The sequence below is a fragment of the Letharia columbiana genome, assembly GCF_014066305.1.
Source record: "Letharia columbiana isolate WasteWater2 chromosome Unknown Sc0000012_s0, whole genome shotgun sequence".
Taxonomy (NCBI): domain Eukaryota; kingdom Fungi; phylum Ascomycota; class Lecanoromycetes; order Lecanorales; family Parmeliaceae; genus Letharia; species Letharia columbiana.
Window position 1 is genome coordinate 203,290 of NW_023501050.1, and position 13,987 is coordinate 217,276.

General features: G+C 50.8%; 6 protein-coding genes across 6 annotated transcripts; 2 read left to right on the forward strand and 4 right to left on the reverse strand.

Moving 5' to 3' along the window:
• Positions 1–639: 639 nt before the first annotated feature.
• Positions 640–2,148, forward strand: HO173_004604 (uncharacterized protein; the record flags this gene model as incomplete). Its single annotated transcript, XM_037306526.1, has 2 exons — positions 640–2,000; positions 2,055–2,148. The coding sequence occupies 2 exons, from the start codon at positions 640–642 to the stop codon at positions 2,146–2,148; spliced, it is 1,455 nt and encodes a 484-aa protein (XP_037166464.1).
• Positions 2,149–3,303: 1,155 nt separating this feature from the next.
• HO173_004605 (uncharacterized protein) lies at positions 3,304–5,361 on the reverse strand (the record flags this gene model as incomplete). The annotated part of the gene is made up of 3 exons (XM_037306527.1): positions 3,304–3,569; positions 3,625–3,739; positions 3,790–5,361. 3 exons carry the CDS (start codon positions 5,359–5,361, stop codon positions 3,304–3,306), a joined length of 1,953 nt encoding a protein of 650 aa, XP_037166465.1.
• A 955-nt stretch (positions 5,362–6,316) lies between these two features.
• On the reverse strand, positions 6,317–8,176 carry HO173_004606 (uncharacterized protein; the record flags this gene model as incomplete). The annotated part of the gene is made up of 3 exons (XM_037306528.1): positions 6,317–6,633; positions 6,697–7,969; positions 8,027–8,176. 3 exons carry the CDS (start codon positions 8,174–8,176, stop codon positions 6,317–6,319), a joined length of 1,740 nt encoding a protein of 579 aa, XP_037166466.1.
• A 403-nt stretch (positions 8,177–8,579) lies between these two features.
• On the reverse strand, positions 8,580–9,551 carry HO173_004607 (uncharacterized protein; the record flags this gene model as incomplete). Its single annotated transcript, XM_037306529.1, has 5 exons — positions 8,580–8,718; positions 8,805–9,063; positions 9,144–9,197; positions 9,314–9,449; positions 9,531–9,551. The coding sequence occupies 5 exons, from the start codon at positions 9,549–9,551 to the stop codon at positions 8,580–8,582; spliced, it is 609 nt and encodes a 202-aa protein (XP_037166467.1).
• A 395-nt stretch (positions 9,552–9,946) lies between these two features.
• Positions 9,947–10,435, reverse strand: HO173_004608 (uncharacterized protein; the record flags this gene model as incomplete). Its single annotated transcript, XM_037306530.1, has 1 exon — positions 9,947–10,435. One exon carries the CDS (start codon positions 10,433–10,435, stop codon positions 9,947–9,949), a length of 489 nt encoding a protein of 162 aa, XP_037166468.1.
• Positions 10,436–10,877: 442 nt separating this feature from the next.
• On the forward strand, positions 10,878–13,871 carry HO173_004609 (uncharacterized protein; the record flags this gene model as incomplete). Its single annotated transcript, XM_037306531.1, has 1 exon — positions 10,878–13,871. One exon carries the CDS (start codon positions 10,878–10,880, stop codon positions 13,869–13,871), a length of 2,994 nt encoding a protein of 997 aa, XP_037166469.1.
• Positions 13,872–13,987: the final 116 nt, after the last annotated feature.

Sequence of the window (13,987 nt, forward strand, 5' to 3'; positions counted from 1 at the left end):
AAGGCCAGATGCCGAGGAGCGCCGGGAAGCACGAGACTGTCTGAGTCAATCATATTCCAGAACTGCCAGGCCCGAGAACGGTCTCTTCACTCGGACTGAAATTACTCTACGCTTGAATACTCGTCGAATCGGCTGAAATACTGGACGTGGTAAAGTAGGGTCATGATATTTGGTTTCTAACCATCGTGGACTACCTTACTAACACAGTTTTCCTGTCGTTGACGTGCAACACAAAATAGAATGTTGAACAGATGTCTTCTCATCACGCCTTATTGTCTCTTCTCTCCTTCCTTCAAGTATCCTTCTAATTTTCAATTGTTTCAAGATCTCGTGAGGCAGAAGTGGTCACTGCGTTAAAAGTGAACCAAAAGCAACAACCATAGAAAGGATCCATGCAGCACAAACAAACATGATCAATACTACTCTACGATGGGCCTCATATATGGCTGGGGCACTTCACCAATGACGTACAAGTCACTGTAATTATTTCATGGCCCTGCGGCCGCATTCACGTCGCTCTCCTCCATCGTCATCTCTGTGTCACTCACCATTCCTACATCCTACTTTCCCTCGAGACTTCTCTTTCATACTCATCACACATCAGCCTTTTCATCTTTGGTACCACACACCATTAGAATCATGGCCTCAACCCAAAGACCCGCACAACCTCTCTCCCTGCCGGCAATCCATGCCCGTTGGGCAGCCGCCCTCTCGCTCCCTCCATCGGCTCAAATTTCTGCCCTTCGACGTCTGGTCCGCGCCGTCACAAAGGACCACCATCCAGCCCTGAGGTCTTTGCCTCTGGCTGCCTTGTGCCCACTCTACCTCGATCTTGCCCTGGCCTACGCCTTCGTAGGCGAGTACTACCTCGCCTCTCAAGTGTTCAAAGAAGCCGTCGATAACGACGCCACCAGTGCAGTGGGATGGTTTGGTCTCGGTCTCGCCCAAGCCGAGTTGGGTGAATGGAGGAATTCCCGTAGAAGCTGGAAGTTGTGCTTACAGTGTTTCGAGTCAGTCGGTGGCCAGCAAGAGGTTATTCGTTACGGGCTCTTCCAGTCCCAAGATGAAGCCGCTCAAATGCTGGAGTTGGGACTGGAGTCTGGACAGTGGACGCTGGAGCGAACGAGGGTGGATTTCAATTACCGGGTCGCATTGGGCGAGAAGGGGTCGAAGAAGCTGGGCGTAGCGCCTAGGCCCGCTGGTCAGAAGAGGCCAGGATTGAATGGAATCTTGGCTGGGATGCGCTTTGGACCTGGGTGGGATGCAAGATTGCAATCTCTCGACTCACCGCTCCTACTTCAGCAGTCAAGCTTCCATGCAGCAGAACATGGGGAACGGACAGCATTCTTAACCGGCAACCCTCCAACAACAGCGCAGACGCCTCCTTCCTCACGCACCTCTCACCCAGGCGCTTCATTACCACCTCGCATCTCCTCCCACAAGCCACCGCCTGCCCTTCCTCCAACCCCGAAGACACCAACACCATCCCTAGCAGACAAAGGCAGCTTCAACGACCACAGGCCATCGATGGCCAAAGATCCCTTCACAAGCTCGCCGGAGAAATATATCCTCGACCCGTTCGCTACGCCTCCACAAACCCTGACTACACGGCCCCACGATGAACAACACACGAGATTTTCTCGGCAGTCGACTCTTTTCACACCAGAGGATCAATATTTCTACGACCATTCCGATGATGAAGACGACGACGAAAGCCTCGACACTGCTACCGCCATCGACGACACCATCGCCAGCTGGAGCGGCTTCGGTCAGACCCAGGAAGAACAGACTCAAGAAGACCAGAATGAAGATGAGAAGCAGGAGCAGGAGGAAGAAGAAGAAGAAGAAGAAGAAGAAGCAGAAGAAGCAGAAGAAGCAGAAGAAGCAGAAAACATCGCAAACGTAACCCACGAACAAACCATCCTCACCCCCTCCGCCGACGACGGCGAAATCTTACAGCCGCGGGTCTTCGAAGGCTTCGGACCACCGAGCCAGGAGAGGTAAGTCTGGGGCCGCCGTCCGATCGAGTTTACGGAAGCTAAGTGTGCGAACAGCGGGAGAAGACGATGGGATTCCGGACTGGTACGGCAGTGCGACAATTTCCCCGGGAACGGGAGCACGTTCAGCAGCAGCAAGAGGGGGAGGTAAGGTAGATCGCCGCTCTTTGCAGCTGCAGGTCCATGATGACGGCTTCCATCGACCCGCCCATCTTGCTACATTGACTTTTCGAAACGACGACATGAACGAGCCCGGCGTGCGTTGAGTCGTTTGCCATCGATCTATAGCTGTCATCGGACAAGCTTCCCGTATTACCAAAATGACATGAAAAAGCCCCAGCATGCGTTCAGCCGTCTGCAATTAATCAATCAATCAATCCACAGCTGTCATCGACCAAGCTTCCCGTATAACCAAAACGAGATGAAAAGCCCAGCGTGCGTCAACTCTGACTCACAACCCGTAGATAGCTCCCACCATCGCATTCATGGGGTGCATTCCCTAAACCGACAGAGATTGAGAAAAAAAGATCCATCCACGCAACGCATCGAACCCGGTCAGCGAACAAGCAAGTGGAAAGCCTCACGCCTCTGTAAAACCCAAAACTTCTAGAACCTTAGATGCCACTATGGCGTGAGACCATTTCGTACCGCTAGGATTACGGTGCCCGGATCCGTAGATTGGAGGGGCCCCCTTCCTCCGGCCTTACCACATTGATCAGCAGGAGCGAGTGGAGAGATTGTAGAAAAAGAAAAGGGGTTTACCCCTTCGGAATGCACGGAGAGATTATGTTAGGGCGATTTGCAGGATGGCGAACAGGAGGAGAAGATGACAACGAGAGGAGAAACGGATGAGGGCAAGTAGCGGCGATCCCATAGGGATCCAACGGTTGCTGAAAACAGAGGACGATGCTGCCGTGAGGTTCAAGGCTTTCTCGATGTCAAAGGTATGTCTTAAAGCTATTGAAATGCCGGTATTCATGCTAGACAAAGGGGAGATATTTCTTGCTGTAAACGCCACCCATGTTTGTATCTGACACCATAGAACCTGCTCCACCATGTTGTGTGTATAACTTGTAGGGGTATCTCTGAAGCATGCCGGATGTTGAAAAGCCTATGCCGTGCTCTTGCACGGCCCTTCTCGCTGTGCGCATGAAGAATTTTTTAAAGGAATGGCGTAAAAGAATAGAATAGTGCTGCAGCCATGCCGCAGATGCTTCTGTCGAGCATATGGGTACATTAGCTGCCTGTGTCTCTGCTTCATAACTGCGTTTGCTGAATCGCGCTGGGCCTTCCAATGGTAGATTCTTCACCGCTCGCCTTCCAATTCGTACTGGCTCCCATCACCACCATCTACCTCATCCATGTCATCGTCGTCATCATCGTTCAGGCCAGTGGCATGCATTAGGCCTGCAACCTGATGATCCGTATCCATGTCTTCGCCTTCACGGTCATCATACATCGTTCCCTCTGTATCATAGAGGGTCTCGGGGCTTTCATTGAGGTAGTTTCGCAGTCGATTGACTCCTTCACCTGAAAACACGCAAAATACGTGCCGCTGGTGTTCCGTGAACTCTGCCTTGATGTTAGCAACCATCAGGTCCCGAACTGTGTGCAATGAGGAGTGTACCGGGTGGTGCTTCTCTGCAGAAGCTGATAAGATCTTCTCGGAGGTAAAAGGCCTGAACTCCTGTCAAGCTGAGATGTGTAAGCTTTGGGCACTGGTTTAGTAATGCATGGATGCCCTGTCCCGGGTAATCAGCATTATGCCCGCTAAGGTCGACGAGAATCTTACCTGAAGTGTCAGGTTAATGCAATAACTCAAGTGCACTCTCTCAAGAAGGCTCTGAGTCAAAGGCTTTTGTCTTGGCTCAACAGTCGCCTTCGCTAAGGCCAGGATACTTCTGTCTGTGATCGACTGGCACTTTACGAGGCCAATCCTTCGAAGCTTCGGGAGCGTAGCTAGTTGCTTCACGCTTGTATCCGTGAGCCGATGGCAGCATGCTAAATCAATGTACCGGATTCTGTTGCACATTTTGACAAGCTGCACGACAGCAGTATCCGTAATCTGCGCACAGTGGCCCAAGTGGATATAGTGCAAGTTCTTCCCAAGCTTTGTAATTGCCATGACCGATCGATCGGTGATCTCCTTGCATTTTGCAAGGACCAAATTCCGAAGTCGGGGCGAAGTCTCGATAATCTTCTCAACAGCTTCATCGTGAAGATGATGGCAAGCAGTGAGATCCAAGATCCGAAGGCTCTCAAACGTCAGGTTCTTCGGCAAGTCCAGGAAGGCAGCGTCTGTGAGGAGATGGCAATGACCCACACGGAGCTCTCGAAGCTGCCTCCCACGCGAGATCAAAGCGGTGATCGATACATTGCTAACCTGTCTGCAATTGTGAAGATCAATTTCAAGCATGTATGGGCAATGGTGCGCAACAGCTATGATGGACTCATCCGTCACCAGGGAGCAATTGTTGAGTTTGAGCCTTTTGAGAAAGTGGCAGTGCTCAGCAACCTCTACCAGCGAATCGTCCGTCACCTTGGAGCAGTCCGTTATATTCAGTCCTTGTAAACGACCACAATTTTCCGAAACAGCCCTTAGGGTATGATCGGTGATCGAGTCCAGCCCGGTGATGTCCAGAGCTAGAAGGCTTCTGCTTCCGTAAATCAGAGAGCATACTCCCTCATCTGTCAATTGGACACAGCCAGTCAACGTCAGCCTCTCGATCCTATTACAATGCATGAACGGCTTCACTGTCCCATTATTGACTCTGTCATTTAGGTTCGATAAGTTCAACCTCTTGACAAGAGCATGGTATGGGTAGTAGCCACCAGTCTCTCGAATTGATTTGATGACGCTCTCAAGATTTTGCCATGTATTGCACAGTGGACGATGCCACAGTAAATCCACACTGTTTCTTGACCACGTTTTTGAAACTAGCATGCAGCTTCTTAAGTCCATACTCGAGCTCAATTTAGTGAAGACTCCAATTAGGAGCTCTGGAGGGAGGCGGCTGATGGGTGACAGACGGTACTCGCGTTCGCGGGAGGGAGACATGGTCATATCCCGCAGCGATGCCACGCCGATGGAAGATTCCGAATCATTCCGCTGAGTTGTGAAAAAGTCGGTATCATCATAAGCAGCACGCTCGGGCGAGCTGGAGGACGACGAGGCAGATGTGGACGTGCTGATTTCCAGCATATCTGGTCGTGATCGTACCATCGTGTCGGAATCGTGTGAGTATACTCGTTGACGGGAGTTTGAAACAGATAGAGCAAGGGGGTTCGAAGGGCGTGTTATATCAAGGATTTCGTCCGTAGGCGAAGAGGGTGTTGCAGCGGACGCCCCTTCTTCAGGTAGCATTGAGTGCTCCTACGGGCAAAACTTGAGTATAATATCGACGAGGATGGGATAGGGGTCTCCAAGATGGGAAGGTTTGAGCGTTCAGCAAGGTCGGCGAAAGCGTGTTCGTTGTGATGGCGAAGTCCAGCGGCGAGAGCTTTGCATTTCTTGGAAAGTATTTTCACTCCTTCTCTTTACACTTGGGAATTTCGAGTGTTGAACCGAATAGGAGATCGTTGTTTAGTCAGGGTCAGGTAGCTAGAACGAAAAGGACCGTAGTCAAACACCGAGTCGTAAGCGCCTCGATCGGAGCCAAATACTGTGTCACCCTAACAGCGAGGACGCTGTAAAATGAAAGGGGGGACTAATTCTAAAGGAAAGGATGAAGGACACTGTTGAGCAGAGCTTGTGGCGATTGCTGGTGGTCGAGTAAATAGGGAATGAAGGATGGATGGCGGTTGCTATCTCAGCCTCACATGATGAAGCGCCAAGACGTCTTGTTGCTCGGATTCTTGTCCTGCAGTCCTACCCGAACAGCGATCCTACCTCAGACTACATACGGAAGTCGGCAACTAGAAGTCCTACACAGTGCTAGTAGCAGCCCTAACCCTACTCTCGGCAGTCGGCCCTGTAGCAGGAGACCTAGAATCTCCATACAGGGCAGGCAACCCTTCAGGCGGGGCGTTATCCGAGTTCTTGGCGCAGGAGTCAGGACTTTTAGAAGCACTAGCTCGGATCTTTTCCTGCAGTCCTACCCGCACGCTGATCTCACCTCAGAGCACTGGCTTGGATATTTCCTCCTGGATGTCGGTTTTGGCACATTTGCTGATCAGGATGCCAAGTGGATTTGCCAAACAGGTCGCAGCTTTAAATCAATCTATGGCTTTCAGATCTCTTACTCAATAGGTACAAGTCTATCAACCCTTCTGCGATGCGATCATTCCCCCACCACGACTGATATCACCTTGCAGCTGCATCAAGTCACGAGACTCCGATCTGCCCCTTTCGCCCATTGTCTCAGGACATTCTTCTTCAATTTTCCGGTACTAGTCTTAGGGAGTTCATCCACTATCTCGACCTCCCTTGGAATCATGAATCTGCTAATGCCACTATTGTGCTTCGCCCATTCAACGACGTCTCCGCCCTTGAGGTCCTTCCCTCCCTGGACTGTGATGAAAGCCTTTGGTCTTTCGCCCCAATGAGAGTCTGCTACCGCGACCACTGCTGCTTCGAGAATGTCCGGATGGGTGGCTAGCATACTCTCCAAAGCCACTGATGAGATATTCTCCCCCCCTACAAGCGACGTTAGCAATGGGAGTATACTTGTGCAGAATACTGCCATCGGCGCATATGTACCACTAATGATGATATCTTTCGCTCTATCCAAGATCTGGGCTGCTCCATCTGGATGCCATACAGCCAAGTCCCCTGTATGCAGTGCTCCACCGAGAAACAGCTTCCTCGTTGCTTCGGAATCCTTATAGTAGCCTCTCGCGCAGATATTGCCTATACATATGATTTCCCCTATCTCTTTACCGTTCTTCTCCACGTCGATGATGGTTCCCTCTGGAACATCGGTTTTGATGACCCGGATTGGCAAGCTGGTAAGGAAACCATGACCTTGCCGAGCCATCTTCTGATATTTCTCAGTCTTGGAAAGTAACTCCCATGCTGGCATATGATAACCTTTGGTGATTGGCCCGTAGGTTTCTGTAAGACCATAGACATGCACAGGATGTAGATTCAGACTGGTCATCTGCTCGAACAAATGCGGCGTCGGCGGACTCGCAGCAACAGTCACACGTACTGGATCAGGCAGCCTTTCAGCTCCTCTGGCCGCGCACAGCAAAGTGTTTACTGTAGGAGCAGCACAGTAATGCGTGATGTGCTCATCTTTGAGGAGTCGCCACATCTCGGGATATTCGATCTTTCTGAGACAATAATGCGTGCCTCTGACTGCAGTTATAGCCCAGGGAAATGTCCAACCCATTGCATGGAACATTGGCAGAGTCCAAAGATACCGACATCGTCCTGTGTGGTAGTTGAGGCCAGACTCGACAACGTTCGCCAAAGCACCCAGATAGCAGCCTCGATGTGTAAGTTCGACCCCCTTAGGTTTTGCGGTAGTCCCACTTGTGTAAGCCAGTGCAATGACATCTTCCTCGTTCTCCGCTTGAACCTCCAAACCTTCCCATCCTTTCTCGCCGCGCTGTGAGTCATACTGTAGGCCTTCCAGCACCGCTTCATCGAATTGGCCACTTAGCTCGCCCTCTGTTGCATCTGTATCAGCGTCGATGATCAGAGGTATCCCGGGGTTTGCCTTTCTAAAGCCGTCGAGCAAAGGAAGAAACTCGGCATCAACGATGATTGCTTCAGCATCTGCATGCTCAAATATATAGGTGATGTCTTCGGGCTTCAATCGGTAATTGACGCCAACGTTGACTGCTCCGGCGGCAGCAATGCCGAATATGGACTCCAAGAACGCCGGTGTGTTCGGGCATAGTATTCCTACTTTCTTGTGACCATGCTTTTTGATGTAGTACGCCAACCCTCTTGCCCGATCCGCGGCCTCTTGGTATGAACGGCGCAAGATCTTGCCGTTGGCAGTAACATGGTAGATGGCTTCCGCCTGTACGCTTCCTCAGTCAGTTTGTTTAGGACTGGGATTCAGAAGGGAAGGTTATACATCTGGCTCAACAGCAGCTGCTCGAGGTAGAAAGAAGGTTGGGGAAAGAGTGTGTATATTGTGACGATGTTGATATTCCGCGCTTTTTGCAGGGGTAGAGGGAATGAAGTGAGAGGCTAGCTTCGAGAGCCGAGATTGGGCCCCAGACATGTTGCTATTCTGAGTGTTGCATTTACAACGTTACTTGTGGATTTCTCAAAGGCGAGGAAAAGCATAACGTCTAGAATCGACCTACGTCGACCGGACAAGGGATCTTGATGTGTGGGGTAAAGTCCCCGCTGCACCGGCCAAGCTCCTTCAGAACACTCCGAGGAGCATACAATGAACGTTAATGGAACAAAGTCAACCAAGCTGTTTGCTTTGAATGTTGTTGAATTGATCACACAGATGTGTCTGGGGGCCTGTAGCTCAATGCAACCGTACTGCCTCGCTAGACGTAAAAACTTCTTGCTATTACATCAATCGATGCCTGCTAAAGTCCAGATACGCATGCTGGCTGGTATGATCTTCCTATGCCCTGCGCCGCCTCAGGCCCTGAACAAACGTTGCTAGGCTAGTAGCCGAACTCAGCAAGCTGAGCCTTGGTCTTGTCATCCACCTTCGCGTTTTTTTGCGCCTCCGACAGCTGCCTCCTCGCTGCCTTCTTGCGCTCATAGTATGCAGCCCCTTTGACCTTTCTCCGCTCTTCCAATCTATGGAAATAGTGTCAGCCAAGCTTTGAAACGAGTGACGACTGGCCCACAGAGGAGCATTCGAGCTTCGTAATGGATCTACATACCTCTCAACAACGTCCTTGTATTTCCATCCAACTTCATGACTCAGCCTGCCAACAGTGCAGTACTTCCTCCCCGGCTTCAGCCTCAATACTCTCAGCGCTTGTGGTACAACCATGCGCTTCTTCTTGTCATACGGTGGGGGAACACCCTCGAACACCTTTAGACGTTCCATAGCAGCAGCGCCGCGAGCGGTCTTGTGGGGAATCATACCGCGTACCGTCTTATAGAAGATACGGGAAGGGGCGCGGAAATGGAAGGGACCTGGTGAACGACGAGTCAGCATCACAAATAATGTCTTTGAAGGTCCTGACTAGCAGGCCCAAGACTTGCATATAGCTTACCTCCTCGAGTGGGATTGTAACGAGTCATCTTGCGTAGGTATGCCAGATACTTTACTACAAGCAGCCAATTGTGTCAGCCTTCGCTTGTCCAAGAATCATCTTCTTTCATTATCTCCCACAGTAGACACGCAGCCCTCGTTCGTAAGTACAGTCAATCAGGTAGAACGTACGTTTTGCACGAAAGAATTCGCCAGAGATGTTGAGAGCTTCGCATCGGACGACGACAATTTTCTGGCCGTTAAGCAGCTGCTTGGCCACGGTACTGGCCAAGCGACCCAGGAGATGTCCCTTGCCATCGATGACGACCTAAAGTGAACGCTATCAGTCATAACTCTCCCTAATCGATGCTTCCCATGTCGGTCTGGACTGGTGGAAGGATTCACGTACGACGGGATCGAAACTCGACATCCTGGGATGCTCGTTCGATGGAGGGGATGTAATGGGACGGGTTACTGTTGAGGTCAAGCTGCCTTTATGGTTACAGGCAAGTCGATGTTCGGAAAGTTATTGATGAGTGCGCAATTGAGGTTTGTGTGCTTTCGGCAAAAACGCGCTAGCCGGGCCGAAAACTAGCCCTAGCGCCCGATAAAAACAAGAGGATGAGACCAGTGCGCGATAGAGGACCTTGAGGTACGGGCGCTGATGCGAATGCAAGTACGGGTCATATACTCTATGGATAAGGTACCTTACCTATAGGCGTTGAGGAGACGCTAGACACCTATCTATACAGCTGAGGAGTCCGGGATGTAGGTAAAGGAGTAGGTAGCACTTTGTATTGCTATGGTTCCTCTGCGTAGGATACTTTATGAATTTGCTGAGGCATCATCCTCCGTCGCCTTCGAACCAGCTTTCTCAAGTGGTAGCCGCCTCCACAGTGCCATAGTCTCGTAGTCCTTAAGACCGCATTCTTTGAAGTCTTCCTTTATCCACATTTCACCGAAGAATTCATCCTCAGGCTCGGGGAAATCTCCCCTCGGCCCAATCCAGATGATGAGTTCGCACTTCTGATCCCCAAAAGCCTGAACATACTTCTGAAGAAGCCGAGCATCTCTGGGATAAACGTACATCCAGGCACTTGCATCTGCTGCCAAACTGCAAAGATCCCGGTATCCGTCCACAATCTCAATCCTGTTAATTGGCATATACTTGTTGTTAATCGTCGGGACCTCGACAGCTTTAAGCTCCAGTGTAGGCCGCTGGTGAAGAAGCAAGGCCTCTAGGAGTCCAGTGCCACTGCCGATAGATAATGTCAGTGCTGGATCCGGTGGCAGTAGTGAAGCTAAATGCTTCATCAGCGATACGGAGAGCGATGAGCAACAGTCTGGATGGTGGATAGGCGACAATGCTGTTACTGTTTTAAAGATATCTGATATCGGAGATGGCTTCATCCTTCTACAGTACTTGTACTTGTACTTGTATTGTTCGTAATGGAAAGTGGAAAGTGGAAGGAGGGATAGTGGGGGTTTTAACTGCGGGTTTCGCAGGAGATCACGGGCGAACCCCGCAAAGCAAGAAATCAACAGGGTCACAGTGCCCGATTCTCGTGGCTATCCAATGTACCAACTATACTCAGTCTCTATCCTATTCGTTGCCTACTATACCCTATGATTACAAGAAATAGGTACAATTCAATAGGTACGACTCATCGCCCATCGAATCAACAACTTCCGATAGCAGGGTAACGGCATGGGGGTCCTTGTTGTAGCATAATTCCCGTGGCTGCCTTGATCAACAATGAAGAATATCTTTCATAACCCCTTTGCTTTCACACCTTTGCCTGTCACTATCATTACATCACTTGTATATGTCGCATTGATTGTTTCTCTTCTCGTCGTCCATCACACTGTACCAGAAGCGCCTGGAAACTTGGATGGGACCAACCTCACAGAAGCCTGGCTGGATCTCCAGACTCTTAGCAATGGCTTTCATCCCTTCAATAGTCGCCGGAACGATTACATCCGCGATTGGCTTCTCAGAAGGGTCACAGCCATCGTAACAGAGAATGGCGTTTCCTCGGCCTCATACCCTTTGTCTGGCGGCACTCTTGAGGATGTGCATAAATCCTCAGAAAGTGCTCCCGTTGTGATTTTCTCTGATATTGTATCCAATGTGTCCTATCACTTTGATCTAAAGGGTAACGCCCCAGTCCCAAGTGTTTACATTGAGGGGACAAACATCATTGTCTACATACGGGGCTCGGAGGACGATCCAGATGACTGGTTCTTGACCGATAAGAAGCCCAAGGGCAAAGGAGGCGTTCTCGTCAACGCCCACTATGACAGCGTCTCCATTGGCTTCGGTGCTACTGATGATGGTGTCGGTGTGGTCTCTATCCTTCAACTCATTAATTATTTTTCATCGAAGGGGCAGCAACCCAAAAAAGGTATCGTCGCCCTTTTGAACAACGGCGAAGAGGACTATCTCAACGGAGCTCTGGCCTTTGGAGTCCATCCTATTTCAAAGTTTCCACACACTTTTCTCAATCTCGAAGGTGCTGGTGCAGGTGGCCGCGCCACTTTGTTCCGGAGCACAGATACGGAAGTTACTAGATATTACCAAAGTAGCAAGTATCCGTTTGGTACCGTTGTAAGCGGGGATGCTTTCAAGAGGGGCGTCATTAGGAGTGAAACGGACTACAGCGTCTTCACCAAAGAATATGGAATGCGCGGACTCGACGTTGCTTTTATGGAGCCAAGGGCTCGGTATCATACTTCCCAAGATGACACGAGACATACCAGCAAGGCCTCATTACACCACATGCTCTCTGCCGCCTTGTCTACTATGCAAGGATTAACTTCCGATACAAGCACGACCTTTGAGGGGAAGGATCCCGAGAAAGGGAAAGTCGCAAGTGGCAAAGGATCTACTGGCGTCTGGTTCGACCTCTTCGGTAGCGCAATGGCGGTGTTCAGACTTCGGACGCTGTTCGCCCTGTCTGTCACACTATTGGTCGTTGCCCCTGTGTTTCTGATTATCATCGGGGCCATTCTCTACAAGGTTGATAAGCTCTACCTTTTCACTTCCTACAAACACCACCATCATGCTGAAGGCGATGATTCAGTCCCGACCAAAGGCTGGCGCGGCGTCTTCAGATGGCCCATTGCCTTCATCTTTGCTACCGCGGCTGTCGTTGGGTTGGCCTTTCTTGTCTCGGATATTAACCCGTACATCCTGTATAGCAGTCAGTACTCAGTCTGGAGCATGATGATCTCTGCGTGGGTATCTGTTGCATGGTTTTGCACCCGGAGTGCAGACTACCTCAGACCCACAGCATTTCAAAGAGCCTACAACCTCATTTGGGCCTTCATAGCAGGATGGCTTATCCTGATCGTAACCACCGTCTTCGAGAGGAACCCCAAACTTGCTGGTGGTTATCTGATGGTTTTCTACTTCGCTTGCATCTTCTTAGCAACGACAACAGCCTTCCTCGAGCAGTTTAGCCTTCCTCGGAAATCTGCATATGCCGATGAGATCGAGGGTACAGTGCCAGCAGAGCACCCTATCGAAAGGTCTAGACCCGGAAGTATTTCAAGTGCAAGGCTCATGGCTCCTTCCGAAGAGGAAGATGCACCGGACAACATCCCGGAAGCTGGCGAAGGTAATGATGACCCAACTGAGACTACGTCTCTCCTGCGCGGTGGAGGGTCAAGAACCTTCAAAAAAAGCCTTACCTCACTTCAGCGCCCCGCGGCCGAAGACGACGACTCACCTAAAGCCAAACATCAGCGCCAAATCTACGGCCTTGAACAGCCCTGGTCTCATGCCCTTCCTTCAAGCCTCTGGCTCCTCGAATTCCTTTTCCTCGCCCCTTTTCCCCTTATCATTCTTGGGCAAGTCTCTTTGCTCGCCACCACTGCAACCAACCAGACCCTCGCAGACGGAAATTCGCCTCTCTTCCTCTACATTGGTATTGCCATCCTCAGCATCCTGCTCTTTGCACCTTTGGGCCCTTTCCTTCATCGTTACACCTATCACATACCTGTATTCCTCATGCTAGTCTTCGCTGGGACAACGATCTACAACCTAATGGCCTTCCCATTTTCCGCCAACAACCGCTTGAAACTCTATTTTGTTCAAGAGGTCGATCTAGACTCTGGTATCAACACAGTCTCCCTGACCGGCATCGACCCAAAAACGGGGCCATTCCTCACAGATGCCATAGCGTCCTTACCCAGCTCTGCAGGCCAAACACCGTCCTGTACGCCGAGTAAGCGCCGGCGCAACCTCACAGAATGCAGCTGGCACGGTCTGCCTCCACGAGTCGTACCCAACACTCACCCAGACGTGCCTCCAGAAATCGGATATGTGGATTGGCTTACCTTCAACGCTAGTCGCCCTCCAGACGGGGCTACTTCAGCGCGCTTTCAGGTCTCTGGCCTGGAGACAAGAGCTTGCAAGATTGTCTTTAACCGCCCGATATCTGACTTCACCGTCGCTGGCGCTGGTGAGCATCCTCGATTTCGGAAAGTTTCCGAGCACGGAGCTACAGAATTGCGATGGTGGAGTCGTACATGGGAGAAAGATTTTGATGTCACTGTGCGCTGGGATGCTGGTGATGGAGAGGAAGGCGATGGCTTGGATGGCAGAGTGGTCTGTCTATGGTGTGACGCCAATGAGTCTGGTGTCATACCAGCGTTGGACGAAGCAAGAAGGTTCGCACCGACCTGGGTGGCGATTTCCAATGCTGGACAGGGGCTGGTGGAGGGGAGCAAGGCTTTCTTAGTTTGATGGATGGCATACACGGGGTCATCACAACTCTTTGTGCATGGTGTATTGGCGTTAGGCACTAGTTTTAGACGTTCGATAGTCCTTCAACAAGAACAATAGCAGAATTCAATCATATT